The sequence below is a fragment of the Pseudopipra pipra genome, chromosome 16 (genome assembly GCF_036250125.1).
Source record: "Pseudopipra pipra isolate bDixPip1 chromosome 16, bDixPip1.hap1, whole genome shotgun sequence".
In the NCBI taxonomy this organism is placed as follows: domain Eukaryota; kingdom Metazoa; phylum Chordata; class Aves; order Passeriformes; family Pipridae; genus Pseudopipra; species Pseudopipra pipra.
The window spans coordinates 16079702-16098622 of record NC_087564.1 but is presented as its reverse complement, the minus strand read 5'-3'; the positions used below and the strand labels follow the sequence as shown (position 1 = coordinate 16098622).

The 18921-nt window shown below is 52.7% G+C and overlaps 1 protein-coding gene across 2 annotated transcripts in view; it reads right to left on the bottom strand.

Annotated features, from left to right (window-relative positions):
* Positions 1-3657: 3657 nt before the first annotated feature.
* Positions 3658-18921, bottom strand: part of PRKCB (protein kinase C beta) — a 101152-nt gene continuing 85888 nt past the window's right edge. Inside the window, exon 17 of one of the 2 annotated variants that reach the window (XM_064673458.1) lies at positions 3658-7729. In XM_064673458.1, the coding sequence (XP_064529528.1) occupies positions 7577-7729 (153 nt within the window). In that variant the 3' untranslated portion in view covers positions 3658-7576. Of the gene's footprint in view, positions 7730-11251; positions 12571-18921 lie in introns of those variants that run through there. The other variant, XM_064673457.1, reaches the window with a different exon arrangement.

Here is an 18921-nt window from a genome sequence, read left to right as displayed (position 1 = left end):
GAGTGGGGGATTTTGCAGCCTTAATTGTGTTATTTTAACACAGCGTGTGTAGGTGTGAGCAGAGTGCACATGTACCGTTTCCTAGGCTTTGAACAAAGCGAGCTCAAACAGAAGCAAAGTCCATGGCAGATCGTGTTGGCCCTTGTAGGGTTGGTGGTGGGGGCACCCTTGCCAAGCCCTGCACCCCTCTCGCTGCTCCATGGATGGAGTGTCAGCCCCAAGAGCAAGCTCAGAGCTCTGTCTGGAGCAGCTGCCCCAGGGTAGATTTGTAATGAACAAGAATTTGGGGCCCCTGGTGTCCTGCTCTGCAGCTCAGATGGTGGCAGGCAGGGTCTCAGCCTGGCACCCTGCCCTGGGCACTCTGGGCTCCTCCAGCTCCTGCTCCATCACCTCTTGCTGTTCCCTGCCCTATCCATTGGCACCCACCTGCTCCTGGTCCCAGACCCTTCTGCACTGGGCAAAGTAGAAACAAATAACAACATCCAGCCCACACTGCAAAGATCGTATGACTCTTGCGAGAAGAAGGCTGTCCTTGCAGGCAAAAATGTCCTAACACAAGATCTGTTAGGCTTTGTCCTCCCAAATCCAGCCATGAAAGCTCTGCTGCATTTAAACTGGCAAAGTGACAGGAAGTAAGTAGTCAGAAATAATCCCCAGCTGGATTAGGTTTTTCCTTGAAGGAAGAGAGGCTGATACAAGGCGAGTTTGGGTCATTAGCGATGCAGAGAGATGCTCCAGCCTTGCCTAGTCTTCACTTCATTTCCCTGCTCCCAGGGGCTGTGAGGGGATAAGGGCTCCAGAGCCTTTGGCACATGTGTTCGTCCTTCCCCACTCCCATGAGGGGATTATTTATATCTGTACATGCTTTGGAAGTGCTGGGTGCAATCCACTGGCTCCAACAGGACTCCAGTGGGGAGGCTGGTGTGCCCCTGTGTCATGTGCTGCTGAGCTCAGCGGGGTTCTAGGAGTGACAAAAGGCAGTGATGCCACATGTGCCACCAGCCCTGCTGCTGGTGGCACGAGCTGGTTCACTCAGTGCGAGCTGGTGCAGTTCCCTCCCTGCTCCACACTCTCTGCTGGACTTCCGACAGTTGAGTAGCAACAAAAATAGCAGGGGAGGAACAGAAATCCATTCTGATTAAGCCTCTTTATTCTGAGATGCAGAGGGAGCAGGGGTGGCTGTGCGTGGGCCAGCAGCAGCAGCTTCCGGGGACTGGGCGACCACACTGGCAGCAGCTGCGTGCCTAAATCCTTGTTATTTTGCCCACACTTGTGACATTCCATCAGCTTTTTTTTCCTCTGTACCGATGCGTTTTCAACAACTCCCTGACAGGAGGGCGTAGCCAGGTGGGGGTCAGTCTCTTCTCCCAAGTAACAAGACAAGAGGAAACTGCCTCAAGCTGCACCAGGGGAGGTTTAGATGGAATATTAGGGAAAATTTATTCACCAACAGGTTGTCAAGTGGTGGAGTCCCTGTCCTTGGAGGGACTTAAAAGTCATGTCAATGTGGCACTTGGGGACAGGGGTTAGCGGTGGCCTTGGCAGTGCTGAGGGAACAGTTGGACTCCATGGTCTTTGAAAGCTTTTCCAACCTGAACGATTCCATGGTTCTTTGATTCCCTGGCAGACAAAACAAGCTGAGAAGAGGGAAAGGGATGACACAGGACAGCAACCATTATGGCAGTGCCCCAGGGTTCCTCCAGCTGCTCTGGGCAGCTCAGCAGCTCCCCATAACCCCCATCCCAGGCTCTGTGAGGGAAGCCAAGAGAATCCCTTCCCCAAGGTCATACAAAGACCAGCCTGTCCGTGGAGAATGTCTGCATGGGATGGGTGGGAAGGACAGACTATTACCAAAGGGATCTGTGGGCAGTGGTACCCCAGAAGCAATAAAGGAACAAATAGCAGAAGATTAAACCCCTTCTGTAGCCGGGTCCGGCTGGACCACGCTGAGCCACAAGGAAAGGTTCACTGCTGCTCCAGCCGCCGCAATTTAATTGATTTGATTTAAATCCTTTGAAGAAGAAGTGGATAAGGAATAATGAGGCAAACAGGATTGTAATGCAAATGAAAGAGATGAAAGATGGCTTCAGGGAGACGCTCTTGAAGGTCAGCGCCCAACGCAGAGCTGCTCCTGGTCACTCACTCCGACGTTAATGAGGCTGTGTTTCCCTGGGTGCTTTGATGGATGGACAGACGGATCAGGAGGCAGCACTGGGATGTCTGGCCTTTAATCTCCTCGCTCCGGGTGGATCATCCCTTGCAGCAGTGGGGAGGGTTTTACCTGGCTGTCACAGGGACCGGGTTCCTGCTGCCTGTGTCACACTGGGGAAGCAGACTTCCTAATCGGGTTTTTCCAGATACTCCAATGGAGGCTGGAACTTCAGAATTAATTAACTTCACTATCAAAAGCTGAGTCATTTGTCACAATGGTTTTGTCATTAGCTCCCATAATTAAGGAAAGTGTCACAAAACCAAATGTTTCACTTACACAAGCCAAGAGAAGCAAAGCTCAGGAGCGTTTCTGATGTGCTGGGAAAGGGCACGGCAGTGAATCTGGGGAGGAGCTCAACCAGGCACCCCGAAACCCTGCACTGGGGCTGGGGGGCACCTTCCCTGGCACAGCTGGGGGCTGAGTGCAGCAGCAGAGGCAGCAGGGGCTAGGGCCTGGCAGGGGCAGACAGAGCAGGGCTGCCCAGTGGGAGGAGGGATGCTAGGGTACGTGGGCAATGCTGGGGTACGTGGGCAATGCTGGGGTACCTGGGCAATGCTGGGGTACCTGGGCAATGCTGGGGTACCTGGGCAATGCTGGGGCTGGTTGAGCAGGGCAGTTTTCCCACCCCCAGTTGAATTGGGGTGGTTCCCAGTGACCACCTGCCACACTAGGTGGAAGAGATGAGGACATCTTACTGAAAGCTTAGCTGAAGTCCCCAAAGATAGGAGGAGGAGCCCTTCCCAACACACTCACCAGCTTTCACATGGACATTTTCCAAAAAAGCAGAGTTCCTCGATGGAGAAAGGCAGGTACAAGCTGTGGAGCTCTCCTGGGAGCGGGCAGAGCGTGATGTTGCACTCGGCCAGGAACCCCCACAGGCCCTGGAGCATGTGCAGGCTCTGGGGGATCCCAGAGGATTGAGATCAGCTCTGCAGAGCCCTGACTTGCCCTCACCTGCAGCCCCCTGACCTTGCTGCCAGGCATGGTGCCCACAGAGGGGCTGCTGGGCACCCAACCCCCCAGTGCCACCAGCTCAGCCCCACAGCCCTGCACCAGCTACCCAGCCTGGGAACCAGTGCTCACAGGGTGGTGGGAAGAGCCTCTGCAGCAGCATTAACCCATTAATTAGCAATTAACTGAAGATGCAAACAACCTGCACCTTCCCCTGCTCCCCCTGGTCCATCTGTACCTCAAAGTGCAGCTGAAGGTCTCCACTCTGGGACCTGCACTTGGGCAGCTTCATCAGCTGATACTCTCCAGCTGTTCAGATATGCAGCTTTTTGACCCAAACCCTACAACTTCTCAGCATTTCCTGCTATGCCAAGGCTCTGTAGGGCCCCTCCTGGTGACCCCAAGCCCCAGAATCCTTGGCTGGGACCCTCGGGCATGCCCAGCCACTGGCTCGCCCCTGGAGGCTCATGGGCAAAGAAGCCAAGTTCTCAAGGTTTCTTTAAAATTATATATTTTATTTTCTCATACATGCAGCAAATCGAATCAAGAGTATATGCCCATCTAAAAGGAGATCTTAATGAGAACCGTTTGACAACACACAGCAGGTAGTCTAGGATGTAGAAAAGTCATCAAATACTTGCAGGTGAAATCAAATGCACAAACACAAACTGTTCAACAATAAACATTTTTCTTTTTTTTTTTTCCTTGTTTTAATTACCACTTTGAATGTGATCAGAAATAAACAGCTTGGGTGACACTTCCATGCACGGATCCAGAGGCGTGTGGTCAGACAGGCTCACCTGCTCCTGCCACCGTGGGCAAGTCACAGACCGCAGCAGTGGGAGAGAGTTCCACCCTCCAGGTGCAATCCTAACCTTTGGAACACCATGATCCTTGTGTTCTGTGCTAGAACTCTCCTGGTTCTTCCCTTAGATTAGAGCTCTGGGATTCACAATCATCAGAGCACATCAACTGCCCTGTGCTTGCTCATCTTCCACCCTTGAGGCTCTCTGTCTACATGGGTTGGCCACTGTGCAAACTCGCATTTATTTATTAAATGGATTAAATCAATCGATAACTCCTTGGGTGATGGGGCTCAGCATGAGAAGGCTGCTCAGGGCTCCAGCCAGGGGAGGCAAGTGCAGCAGCAGGTCCCCAGCCCCATGCAAACAGAGCTGCACTGGGAGCAGGAGTGGGGCAGGTTCTGTGCACAGAGCAGTCACTGGCCAAGGTGGAACTGTCTGATCCATCCTGTCCCAGGGAAACCACCTGAGAGCCTGAACCCCACTTACCTGCAGCACTAGGATGTAATCCAGCCTTGCACAAAGACAGGGCTTGCCATCTTTACAGTGCATGTCCTGCCCCCTCAGCCCTCCCCCTCTGCCACTGCAGGACCCTGCTGCCAGTCCCACTGCATCCAGGGGGGACACCAGACCTGCACCCACTCCCCCAGCAGCAGCAAGTAGCCAGGGGCACCCAGCAAGCCCCCCCTGCATCAGTGGGCTGAGGTGCCACCTCTGTCCCCCACGAGCATCCTTCTCCTGCCTCACACTGTGCCCTTGTCCCCAGCACTGCTCTGACACACACACAGCAGTGGGGACACCACATGCTCCAGGTATGGATTTACTGGTATGGATTTACTGGGCTTTCTCCATCATTAGAGCACCTGGGGATTGGTGAATGGGGCTCTCCTGAAACTCAGCTCTGAGCATCCTCCTGCAGCTCTGCTCTTCCCATCCAATAGTGAAGATTAAATCATCAAATTACAGTAAACAGTGACTCAACCCCTGTCACCCTGCCCTTCCTTGGAGGAGTCCACACAGATCTGAGTGTCTGTGCAAGGCCAGGCACATCCCATTACACGTTTCTCCACAGAAGAAACAGGTCATCTGGAAATAAACCTTGAAATAAGAGTTTGGCAAGCAGCAGAATGGACAACGTCAGGAATAATGAAGGTACGAGCCCTGTGAAGAGGACCCAGCCTTTGCCAAACTCTCCCCAGAACATGGATCTCAATCCCAAAGCTGCCACCCAGGCTGCCTGGTGCCAGCCCTGGCTTCCCCACAGGTCCCCTCCAGGGCCACCCAGTTTGTTCAGTGTCCAGCAACGCCTGCTCCACACACGAGTGTCACCCCAACACAGACACAGAAATCCTAAACAGAAAAGATGTGACTCCCCCCGCAGCAGCCCCTGCACGTGCCCACAGCCCCAGGGTGCCCCTCAGCCCCGGAGACCTTCCAGCAGCATCCTGGGCAGACCTGGGAGCGCCTTCAGAGCCGAAGATACGGAAATTAAAAACATTCACCACTGAAGTAACACTAATTCTGCAGCAACAGGTTTGAAGGTCACAGTAACGCACATGCTCTGCCATCAGCTGTGGGCTGCAGAGGATGGCGGGACGTCCTCGGGAACACGCCGGGCCCACGGGAGCCCTCACCAGCCCCCAGCCCCCGAGCCTGCCTGGGCCTCTCATAAACACCCTCCTCCATCTGGCACAATTTGCAGTTTTTCTGGGTTTGGTTTGGTTTCCTCCAGCCCAGGGCAGGACCCGGGGCGCGGGCTCGGCTCACGCCCCAGCAGGCACAGGACAGTGCCCGTGGCTGGTAACGGAGCGAGGACACCCGTCCTGGCACCGGGACATCGGCTTCGCTGCCCGCAGCCTTTGTTCTCAAGGAATCATCAAAAGAAAAGAAAATTTCCAAAGGTATAGCTTGATGTTTATAAAAGATCTACAACCAGAATTTCCTCTATGGAACTCCTCCTGACTGATAAAATCCCACCCCAATTCCCCATGGCACGGAGGAATGGCTGTGCACAGCAGAACCGCTGCTGGTTCAGCAAACACACACAGGGGGGTTCTGCAAACCAGCCAGACCGGGCTGGGACGGGAGTGGGGACGGGGATCCAGAGGCCTCTGTGTGCCCAACTGCCAGAGCCACTGCCCAGCTTCCGATGGGCAGCCCCTGCCTGCCCCTGCCCACATCTGTCTGTCCCTGACCATCCCTGCCCACTCCTGCCTGCTCTTGCCCACACCTACCTGCTCCTTCCTACCTCCCCCTATCCACTCTTGCCCTCATCTGCCTGCCCTTGCTCCTGCCTGTCCACTCCTGACCTCCCCTGCCTGCTTCTTCCTCCACCTGCCTGCCCTTGCTACTGTCTGCCCCTGCCCACACCTGCCTGTTCCTACCTGCTTCTGCTTGCTCTCGTCCCCTCCTGCCTGCCCCTGCCTACCCCATCCTACATCTGCCTGCTCCTGCCTCCACCTGCCCACTCCTGACCACGTCTGCCTGCTCCTGCCTGTTGTTGTACCCTCCTTCCAGCCCCTGCTCACCCCTGCCTCCTCCTGCCCACCCCTGCCCTCCCACACACCACGGCTCTGCCTCACAAACAGCTACAAAATTGTCTCTTCTCATTCATAGTTTTTTTTTTTTTAATTATGCAGAAGGTCCTGGATTACTGACTAAAACCCCCAGGAATTTTGGTGGAAATCAGGGAAATCAAGATGCCTGTGAAATCCATGGGTTTGGAGCCTGGAAGAGAATAGCAGAGGGTGTAAAGTAGAAAAGTTTCCGTTATAAATAGCCCTCAGTGCAGCCCTTTGGTCTTGGGCGTGTTTTCAGTTGGTAAATTGTAAACCGAGAATATAAATGTGTTCTGTTTTGGTAGAATATTAATATCCTTTACAGAGCTGTTACATCTCGACAGTGTCTGCGAAAGATTTATGCGAGTGCTGACAGAGCGTATCAAAACTGCAAACTGTTCCAGATGTTACAAAAAAACCCCCACCTTTCACTTAGAAAAAGATTTGCTCTGATTTACAAGAACTGGCATGGGATTGTTTTGGAGTCGTAATGCCCGAGCACGGGGAAGGCGGATGGTGGGGGAGGACACTCCAGAGAGCCGGGCTGACCCTATAGACAATGCATTGAAAAATATAGGTCTATAAGCAGATTTTTCCACACTGATCAAATGTACCCATGTCTTGAACAAAAGGCTCCTCTAAGACAAGCTCACACTCATTGCAAGCTTCAGCACAACGCTTTAAGCGATCAACCATGCTTAGCATTCCACAGCAACGCTTTGGGAGTAGCTGGGTCACTGGGATCTCAGCATTCCACTGCAAAAATTACAGAGACTGTAGCAATTTGGTATATTTCTGTTTGAAAACTCTATTAGTCACCACCAACTACAGTTCCTAGAAGTATCACTGATCGGTAACTGGCACCCCGGACACCTCCGGCTAGGGAAACCAAGCTAGCGAGTGGCACGGACATGGAGAGGCCTCCTAGGAGAAGCGGTCGGCGTGTTTGGCGGGAGGGAATGTGTGTCTGCACTGCTAATCCCGGAAGACTAGTGTCGGTATGTACAAGGCGACCTGGAGTTGGGACAGCGAGGAGAGGGCTGGCACCGCGACTACACGTTAATGACAAACTCGGGGTTAGTGTAGGAGAATCCAGCAAACTCGTTCTGGTCCAAGTTCATGATGAAGAGTTTATCCGTGGGCGTGAGCTCCACCGGCTGCCGGGTGAACTCTTTGTCGAAGTTGGAAGTGTCGCGCTTGTCTTTCTGTTAAAGGGAAAGCACAGAGTTAAACTGGGAAAGGACTGAGCCAGCGAGCAAGAGAGCATGGCAGCACCCAGGGGTAGTGGCAGCACCCAGGGGTGCACAGCCATGGGAGCCGTGCTGTCCCCAGGGAAGCTGTGCTGTCCCCAGCACTCCACATTCCACACCAGTTTCTCAAGCTGCCACCAATGAGGAACTCACCGCCCTGTACAAAAGAAGCAGCCCCACACCACCAGCAAGAAGAGAAGAACACCAGTTTAACAGGCCTGGAACACACAACCGGGACACAAAGGGACACACGAGAGCTGAGGGTGTTGGGGGGGGAGCACCCCTCCTCTCCTGTTCACTGTGAGAGAGAACACAGAGCAGTTCTTAGCATGCAGAACCCCCACTGCAACCAGAGCTTGGCACCGCACAGGAGGAAGGAGCCTGGAGGAAGCAACATGCCTCAAAACAATCAGTACAATGTTAAAATTTAAACAAAATAATCAGCTGTGAGAGCTCTTTCTGCTTTAAGCTCGGTTTTTGAACGATGTCATGATATGGTGTTAACCAACACTGGTTCATTGATGGAGGATGTGATTTGCTCCAGGGTTGTACAGAGAAAACACACAGCACTTCAAAACCTCCAAGAAGGAAAATTCCACATAAGCAACCTTTTCTCCTTTTAATTTCATAAGAAGAACCACTTTGCAGCTACACCCAAGCCAAAAAAGGGAAAAAAAAGGACGTTAGTGTCAGGATTAGTGCTGGGAACCTGCTATCAGCACTGCGGAGCCAGCGCTGGCAACGCGTGGGCTGGTTTTCTAAACCCGTGTGGATCAGAGACCGCCTGGCTCAGGGGTGTCCCACTGTGGGAGGTGACAGGGCCGTGGCTGAAGGGGTGACTGAGCACTGAAGGTACAGAACAAGCACCCAGGGTCCTTCATCCACAGCAATGGGAGGTGGGGGGACATTGGCAGCCGGGAAACTGGCTCCGCTTTGCCTCATTACTAAAGCCAACAGGGACAAAAGACCTTCTCCATCCCTTCTTCCATATCTCTACATAAGAGAGACCCCAACACTGTGCCAGAGGTGACCTTCCCCTGCTGTGCCACTGGCAGGACCCTGTCACAAATTTGGTGCCTCGCAGAATCCTGCAATATATTTTTTTTTCATTTTTCCCACAGTTTGCCTTTGAAGGGGGCCCTGCTCTGCTGCACCAGGATTTCCAACCCTGGGTTAACCTGTCAGCTCGAACTGAGAAAAAGAACTGTGGGGGTCCTGCAGGTCCCACATCACACCCTGCTCCCCCCACCTCCTGCTGCTGTCCTGGTGAAGGACCTGGCAGCTGAGATGCTGTGTCCTCCCTGCAGCCCCTTTTGTCCCAGCAGCTGCCACTGTCCCAGAACTCTGGGCAGAGCCATCGGCATCTTCCTGCCTCAAGCAGGAGCATGGCCAGGACACGGCACAGAGAGGTTCTCCTGCCAGCCCCGACAGGCAAGGAGCAGCACAGCACAGCTGCAGGCAGACCGAGCCTCGGGAGATGAGCCACCAACGGAGCACGACCTACAGGGGTGCTCAGAGACCCCACTCGTCACAGGAGACATCCCATCAGGATGGCTTTAGCCTGGTGGGAGGAGGATCAGAGAGAGGCAAGGGTGATGGAGAGGAGACGAGGTGGGAAGAAAAACAGGGCTGGATGGAGCTCAGTGAGCAAAGAGAGAAAAGCCAGGAGAGGAGCCGGGACGTGGCTGTGCCATCAGAACTCGAACACGTGGCAAAGCCCAGGGCAGGCACCGGTGTCTGTGGTGAGTCCCAGACTGTCCCTGAGCCGTCAGAGTCTCTCCAGGCCTCCACTCCCAGCACAGAGAAGGAAGAAGATGCAGATCTGGGGGCACAGAGTGGGAGCAGGGAAGGGGAGACAGGGCGAAGGAGCCGCCTTCAGGTGCAGAGTTCTGCAGGCAAAGGGTGAAGCAGTTGAAGCGTGAGGACAAGCCCACCTTGATGGCAGCAGGGTCCCCCCAGGGACGAGGGGCCGGGTGGTCCTTGGCAGGTGCTGTCCTTCGCTGCTGAGGGGGTGGGCACGGGGTCCCTCCTGCACCCCAGCCTGTGCACAGGGAGCTGATGGTGGTACGGGGCTCCTGCTCCATTCCCAGAGGGATGCTGAACTGACCAAATGGTTCCTGAAGGCCACATCCATCCAAACCAACGTGTGCCAGGAGCTTCTCCTGCAGAGGAACGCTGTGGCATGCTGCAAAGGGGAATGACACATCTACATCTGCCACTGGTGCAAGTTGCCACCATGGACCCCAGCTCTCCAGAGTGCTCAGCCTGGGGGCCCTGGGGTGGGAAAAACCTCCTGCTGCTGCTTTTTGGCAGCAGAAAGCTCTGACAAAGGCAGTGACGTGCCCTGGAGGGGGCTCAGGGCAGCCCACCCCCGTGCACTGCCCCCTCCAGCAGTCCCCCATTCCCTGGGGGCTCGGCTGGGAAGCTCTGAGTTCAGCAAAGTGAAGTTTGCTGGTTTCTTACCTTGAATTTTGTCTGAATCGGTGGCAATTTGGCTTCTGTCAAGATGATGAACAGCCTGGGAACAGGCACAGAATGGCTGCATGGACCTGGTATGGAGAGAGGGGAGGGCAGGGGACACTCTGGGCTGAAAGTGCCTCCAGCAATGGGCAATTTGACTTTGGGAGGTGATGAGGAGCACAGTGGGATACCCTGGGCTCCCACTGTCCGGGCACAGCTGGCCCAGAGCAGTGTTTCTGCCTGGACCACAGTGATGGGAATCCTCCCTATTCACTGCCCCTGAGCCCCTTTCCCATGGCAGAGCTCTGGGGCTGCCCAGGTGCAGGATTCTGGGGTCAGCTCCTGCCGGTGCTGTCGGTGCCGCCGTTCGGTGCTTTCGGAACAATCTCGCAGTGTCCAGACCCGCAGAACTTGGCAGAAGCGGAATCCCAAAGGCAGGAGGGAGGTTCTGCCGGCACTCAGGAGGGAGGTTAACAGGAACCTGTAATCCCTCTTTAGCTGAAACTGCCAATTGCTTTGAACAACTGCTCCTGGGAGAGCGGGGCAGGGATGAGTCACCGGCACACGCCGGGCGCTCGCCTCTGCAGTCTCCAGAAATCCGAGGCGATGCCGCAGTCGGCTCCGCTTAAGGCATTGGAAGACATTCCCAAGTGGCAGAGCTCTGCCATCCTCCACCCCAGATCGTCCTTCCTCCAAGGGTCATCCCAGAGAAGCTCCTTCCCTGTCCATGCTGGAGTCCACGAGTGAGTGGGGCCGTCGCTGCGCAGCGTGGGCTGTGCAGGGGACTGGACAATCATCCCCTGCTTGGACGATGCTTCCAGCACATCCCACCTCCATTTTTCTGGGACAAAGGCTGTAGAGGCCGAACAGGTCATGGTTCCAGTGCTGCCTGTGCTGTCCCTGAGCCGGCATCCCCCCGTGTTCAGGGAACCTTCCAGCCCTCGGCGCGGTGCAGCCTCAACTCCTGGAATTGCCTCACTGAACTGCAGAAACTCATTATTGCCAAACACATGCGGGTTTCTTGGACATAGTTTCTCACTTTTTATTTTATAATCAGTGTCAGAAAAAAAAATTGGCACATTACAAGTCAAAGCAGATTGATACAGTGACAGCCCACAAACATCTGCAAGGGCATAGAAGGAAGTGGTGTGATTGTTGTTGTTTCAAGAGAAATTCACCCTTCCTGAAACGTTTCCTCCGAGGCCAGAAACAAAACTCAGGCCACTTAAATATCTAGCGGCAATTTTTAAGAGTAGGACTAATAGTTGAAACAAGTTTCTTTACAAGGCTCATATCAGAATTCACAATACTGGTCAGAGTTAAATAGGTTCCATTTGGGTTAATACCATTTTTTGACACATTTAAAGCACAGGTAACAAACTCCATCAATTGCTTTGGCATTTGAAAAGAAGAGGAAGCTTCACTATAGAACCGGTGTTGGTGGTGTTTACTGGGGTGACCATGGATTCAAAAGCAGCTCTTCCAAATTTCTCACTTAGCACTGGATATTGTTTGTTTTGATTAAAAAAATCCCACTTAGGAACTGCACAATCAGGAGAAATCTTTGCCAACAGCAGCTCTGTCTTCCTAAATAACATATCCCATTGCTGGGGACCCAGCACTGGGAACATGCCATCCCAAAGCATCTTTGGAGGGAAGGGAAGCTGTGGTGGGCCTGGACAGACAGCAGGACACAGCTAAAAAAGGAGCCAGAATCAGCATCTTGGCTCTCCAGAGGTTTTGGGAGGAGCCAAAAGGCTCTGGGGAAAGGTTCCATTAAAAACACTTACTTGCCACTAAGGCTAAGAAGGCAAAATATGAAATTTTCATGATTATATTAAAAGACTAGAAAAATGAAAGGGCAGGAATTAAAGCACATGATGAAGGGATTTCTCCCAATTGCCACTGTGTCTCTGTTTTCCTTCCATCACCCACTGAACTGGTCCTATTTTCTACCAAAAAAACCCATCACAAAAGCCCATTTGCAGCATTTCCTGCACATCACCTCCCCTCCAGGGACACCCCAAATCACAGGAAGACTCTTCTGGCTTTGAAATATGGTCACTCTAGTAAGGGACTGAAGAAAATCCATGGATGCAAGTTTCGCAATGGAAAATGTCACCACAACGGCAGCTGGGACTGGATGATGGATGTGGGGATGAGATCTACACAGCTACTTAGCTCTTGGCTTCAGGCATAAAAAACTCAGAGTTAAAAAAGGAAAATCCTTCGAATTCTGACTGGTCAATGTTCCTGATGACTTCCTGGTCGGGAGGTGTTAGCACGGGTGGGTGGCGAGTGAAAAACCGGTCGAAGTTTTCAGCGCTGCGTCCGCACTATGAGAGGGAGAGAAGAATGGATGGTGGGTGGGGCAGGAAATGGTGGGATGGGGCTGCACCAACCCCCTGTCGCAGCACAGCCACGTCAGGACAGGAAAAGGTGCAAAACACACCTTGTTAGTCACAGGGTGCTGGCATGGCATGGCATGGCACAGCCAGGGACTGGCACAGCCCCGGCAGTGCCACGGGAAGCGGCTGCAGCAGGAATGGGATGGGGTGCAATGAGAACAAGGGCCCTGGAACAGCCCAGGCTCTGGGTCGTGATTCACTGGACTAACAAGAGCAGTAGTTCACATCAGTGGGTGCCAGGTCACTGCTCAGCTCCAGCCCAGGCTCAGTTCCTGCCTGTCACACGTCACATCCCCATAAACAGCCTCCTCTGCTCCAAGGGCTGGGGACTCTCCCTCCTGTCACACGCAGCCAATGCTCTCTGGGCCCTGTTTCCTCCAAGAAGCTGCTCAGCCAGCAAATCCCAGTCCCTCAGGTCTCTCTCCCATTGCCCCTGAGAGAACACACGCTCCAAGTGCTGCCACAATCTTTCCTGGTGTTTAACTTTCATTTGTTAAGTAAATAGATTTGCAATTTTAATAAATGTCAGACTAAATTCAATAAAATATTAACGACAAATACATGTAAACTTCAGCATTTCCCATTCCCTCCTCTGCTCAGAGTTTTCAGGGAAGACAGTGTGAAAATCCATCAGCCTCCACGGCACGTTCCTTTGGCAGCTCTTATACGTCCTTATAGCACCAAGTGAGAACATTCTTCTCAAACCTCTACAAAACAGCTCAGTGGGTAATGCTTCAGTCGATATAACTTCAGCCTGAGCCCATCCTTCCAATGCCATGGTTCCCCCTCAGGTTAGTATGGCCACATCTTCACATTTCTAGTCTGGCTTTGTTAAGCTTCTGCTCCCAAAAGCGTCTCCTGCCCACAGCCACGAGCTCAGCCCAGACACGAGTCCAGCCCTTCTCCCCTCCTGCACCTCTCCTGGGCTGTGGCATCCCATGTGCTGCAGCCCCAGCCCCAGGGACCCTGCAGGAGCCTGTGGTGGGGCTGTTGGACAGCCTAACACCTTCCCAGAGCCATCCCATCAACATCAAACCAGCAATTAAACCCTCCAAATGGGAGCTGCCACTCCCACAAAGCCGGGGGGCCAAAGGCAGGACACAAGGAGCCCAGCTGGGCTTTTCTGGGCCACCGGTTCCCCCCGAGCACTGGGATAACACAGACCCCCAGCAGGATCCCTGGGAAAGCTGCAGAGCTCCAGCCACCAGCCCAGGGACACCACACCTGGCAGGGGTTACCTGCCCCTGCCATCAACCCCAACACACCCTGGGAGCCTTCCAGAGCCTTCCAACCCCGCTGTCATTCCCTATTAGCTTCAGAAGACCTCAGTGCAGACACTCAGGGCAGCTCATGTGCAATGTCTGACAGCACCAGATGCCTTTTGGCTACAAAGAAATGTGCTGTCTTAAAAAAAAAAAGTATTAAAAATAAAAAAAAAAAAATCAAATGAGCAACCCCCTCAGGAAGATTTAAAAATTAATCCTGACGAGATGCTACCAGTTATTGCAATAGAAAGCACAAATATATTTTAATATGCATATTGGCAAGCAAGAATTTCTAGCTATCATGCAATAAGTTAAGTATATGTGGATGGAAAATCTGAAAAGTTGCATCTATCCATAGTATTTCCTGTCTTGCTGTGTGGAAATCGTGGACTTTCTATTTGGATACAGATAAAATGGATGGATAAAATCAATACTTTAAAGCTGAAAATTAGGTTTACAGAAGTCACATCCAAGCCCATCCCTGAGGTCTGAAGGTGGTGACCTTGCCCTGGCTGTTCTCACTCCATGTCCCGAGACAGCTGGGGGCTCTGGGAACAGAGCAGGGTTATTCCAGCCCAGCACTGCTGGAGTTCCAGACTCCAGGTTTGACCCACCCCTGTGATAAGGGAGAGCAGGAAGGATCTGTGCCACTCTAGGCAGCAAATGGTCTCTATCTGCAGGAGCACCTTCTTTACAGCTTCCTAAATTAAGTTCCATGTTATTGGACAGGAGATGCCATGAATTTTTACATTTATCTAAAGCCACCTTGTGAAAAATCTGCCTCCTTTTAGTCTGATATTAATGTATAGGCATCACTCCACCCTGACTGGAGAAAGGGGGAGGGTGGGAATTTATCTTACATAAATCCCAGCGTGTCCTGTCTAATATTTATAGCCAGCACAGAATGGCTTTTCTTCCTGAGCTGCAGAAATAAACCTGTCAGCTCCGAAGATGGCCTTGTGTTTTATCACTTTCCTGCTTGATTTCAAATAGAGACAAAAGGCATAATAAAATATTTTCCATTGATCCCTGGGATGCAATCAAGGACCATAAGAAGCCAAGGATGCTGCTGCCACCAGCCCTCGTTCCCAGCACCAAGGAGAGGTACAGCCACAATCCCACTGGCCTTGCAGGCATCTCCTGGGCAAGTCTGACCTTCCTGGTGCTGTTCTGGGTCAGGAAAATTGGCTCCTTGTACTCCAGGGAGGATCAGGGCTTTTCTGGCAACCGTGTTTAGGGAGATTTGGGTCACAGCAGGAACTTGGGGCCAGGCTGAGCGTCCCTGTGCTCATCAGGAGGGATGATGGTGCTTTGGGATGCTCCAGTGCATCCCTTGATCCCTGCTGCTGGCAAAGGGAGCATCTGCTGCAGGGGCTCCTGATATAGGGCCCTGCCTTTCATCCAACTCCTATGGAAAAAGCCAAGTTTCTGCCTAATGTACTGAAAACAGTGGCTGAATAGTCAGGGGAATCTCAGAGAAAGTCTTTACAGGACCCTGGGACTCCCAGAGCAAATCCTGACTGGATTACCAGAGGAGATATTTAACCTTAGCACTTCCACCTGCCCACTGTCAGCCCCTTGAATCCTTAAATCCCACCTAATTAGGAAATTACTTATGCAAACATTGGAACTCACCTCGTACAGACTGAACTAAGGCTACAAAACCCCACACGCAGGGAACCAGCCTTTTACACACCCAGGTCTATAAATGGCATTTCAATATTAATTAACTCAAGGCAGCTAGGGGAAAATTAATTTATGCAATTAAAATTATTAGATTAAAAGCCGTTTTTTTAACCCCCCCATCCTGTTGTAAGTAATCCTGGGCTCTGCCATGTGATTTCAGTACTTTCAAAATGAGACTTTTCAAATCACTAGGCTTTATGTAAAGTAAAGGAGTAATTAGATACCAAAAACAATAATTATCTCAACGAGAGACAGGGAGAGCAGAGAAGTGTAAATACACTGCCAGGGTAACTGCAGACCCGGGGAAGGAATTGTTATGCACCAGCCAAAGCAGGGAGCAGCCAAGCACAGCCCCACGTCAGAAGCACCAAAGACAACCCAGCCCCTGATCTGTCTCGTTCCTGACTCTCTGATAAAGGTTAATCAAGCACAAAGCAACACATGAGCTCTTGGGAATTCACTTCCAGCTCTGGGCACGGAACAGCCCAGCCAGGCAGGGGCTGCAGCCTCCATTTCCCTCTTGGGGTACAATGATTGAGCGTTTGGGAGGGGTTTGATGCCCTCCCCAGAAGCAGGGTTGGGCAGGCACAGCGAGCCCTCCCCAGCAGCCCTCTGTGCCCTCCCAGTACCCCCCTCAAAACTGCAGTGATGCTACAACATCAGGGAAATGTGGCTGCTGCAGAAGACAACAAGCAAAGGTGCCTGTGTGGAGACGGGGTGTGGATGAGGAACTGAGCCACCAGCTCAAATCAAACATGAATTAATGACACCTCTGATAAGCAAAATGATGCTAAAGACAATTGGAATGGGGCTCTGCTCCTCTGGGCTGGTGTTCCTGGGGCTGAGCATGGGCTGGATCAGCGGATGGCTGGGGGCAGACACCCAGCCCTCATTTGTGTGTTATGCCTTATTTTGTGGCTCTGGATACAAACAATCCCTGCAGCCTGACCTTTATAGACATTAATTTATTTTAAAAAAAAAGAAAAGAAAAGAAAATAGACTTAAGCCAAGGGGAAGAGCCAGGTCAGCACCAACTCCTCTGCAGCAGTGCTCAGCCCTGGTGGGACCCCTGAAGGTCACAAACACGCAGCAACATCTCCCTTGTCACCCCCCAAACACTCCGTTAGTGCCCAAACCCCACTCCCGCTCCTGCTGCTCCGCTCTGCACCCACTGCTGGCATGGAGGAAACAGCTTTTTGCAGCACAGAGGCACTGCTGGAGAAATATCAGCTATCAGCAAGTACCTGAGTTGTCTTAATCCTCCCTAAATCCCAAATCAGCTGCTGCTAATCTCCCTGTCCTATCAAACGGGGAATTTTCCCGGCGCCAGCCGCTGGGTGAAGCGACAGCCGGCAGCTTAACCAGCCCCCTCCCCAGGGCCGGTGTCAAAGGGATTTTTAAAGAAAGAACACATTTAAAGCAGGACAAAATTTGCACATTTTAAAGCAGAAGAGCAGTGAGGAAGTGCTTTTGATGGAATTCAGTTATTTTTCACTGCAAAACACCAAACACCAACGTTCTGCCCCAGTCCAGGGCAGGTGACACTGGGACCTGCTGGGGAGGAGAGGGACAAGGTACAGGGGACACAGCAGCAGCAGCTTCACTGGAAAACAGACACAGAGAAAGGTAGGAAATGGCAGGAGCTATGGATTTACCTTTGTGCCTCAGCATCCCTGGCACAAGGGTCCGATCCCACCCCCAGAAAATCCACGGGGTGCACAAACAGCCCCAACCCCTTCTCACTGTTACACTCTGGTATCAAAGTTAACGCTGTCTTGGTAGCACTGTTCCTACACGGTCCAATGGCTTTAAGATCCCCTTCCTTCCCAAGGAAAGGCAAGCAGGCAGCTATCCAGACCCCTGGATAACCATCCCAGCTTCTTCCCAGCACCTGGGTCTCCCCATTTCCGAGGCAGGCAGGGAGAACAGGAGATTATCCCTCTGCAGATGTGGGGACAGCCTGGGCCACGGGGCACAGAGTGGAAATGAGCAGCTCTGAGGACAGGACCCCGTGGAGCTCCCTGCAAAGGGATCATTGCCAGGAGTGAACTCGGTAAAAATATCTGTCTGAAACCAAAACAAGCAGCCCCAAACGTAGGCAGGGCATGGCTGGCAGCTGCCCAGGTCAGCACCCCTGCCCCACCTGTGCCACGTGCTGGAGGGAGATGGGGCTGTGGAGGCTCCCACACGGCCACCAAATGGGTGGATTGTTCCTGTTTGATCAGTCAGAAAAGGAGCTGTAGGAGGGAGAGCTGCTGGAGCAAAGAGGCATTGAGAGGAAGCAGAGCTAAGGGCGCTGAGCACCCTGCACCAAGTGGACTCCCACTCCATGTGTTCCCTGAAAGCAGAGCTTTTCTAAGCACCGAAATGAACAGGGTAACTGTAAAGCAGAGGAAAAGCAGATGTGTACGAGGTTGTTACAGGCAGTGGGATAGGGGAGGGTTCAGGTAAATACATGGAGCATCCCTGGACTCCCAGTTGTGACCCAGGATGATGGATTAAGGGAGCATGCAATGTCCCCACCCTCATCTCAAATATCAGCCATGGAGATCAGATTAACTGTGGATTCAGTTCTCTGTGAGACACCAGTGCCCAAGTAGGGTACAGCAGCCAAGAGGCACCTGGGGGGGAAGCACATGAATAATCCCAAGCCTTAAGGAACTGGAGCACCACAGAGAGCCTTGGACATGGCTGTGACCCTGCCAGTCCCACCAGTGGCAAGGAGAAATAGAGAAAACCAGGGAGAGACATCCCTGTTCCTGAGCCTACACAGTCACTGCTTCCTGCACATCCTCTCTGGAGGAGGACAGGGAGAGCACGGGGAGAGAGGGGATCACACAGAGTTTGGAGTCACAGAGCAGCCACAGCACTGCAGGCAGGAAGACCCCCGGTGGGGTTCAGGCTGCACCCCTGCACTGGTGTTACATGGTCAGATGTCGCTGCAATGATGGCTGGACAAGGAGCAGTCAAGTATTCCCATCTTTTTTGACAAACAGGTTTCTGATTGCTCCTTCCTCCACCTCCATTTGGCTCTGGCAGCTCATTCCCCCCAGGCTGCACTCCCAGCACCTCTCTCTGGCAGAGCCAGGCAGGGCTGAGGGAGAGCAGGCAGGATCCCCTCACTACAGAGCTCCCTCCACCTGCGAGCCAGGCTCCAGCTTTCCATCTTGGAGAGAGACTGTGGGGTCACATTCAGCTCCACTGCCCACTCAGGCAGACTGAGCTGATCTGGTGCTAAAATAAAGTTGAGATTAAAGAAAAGAGAGACCTGGTCAGTTTGAGAAGAAGGGAGGAAAAACCCAACAGAGAGACTGAGCCAGGATGACAG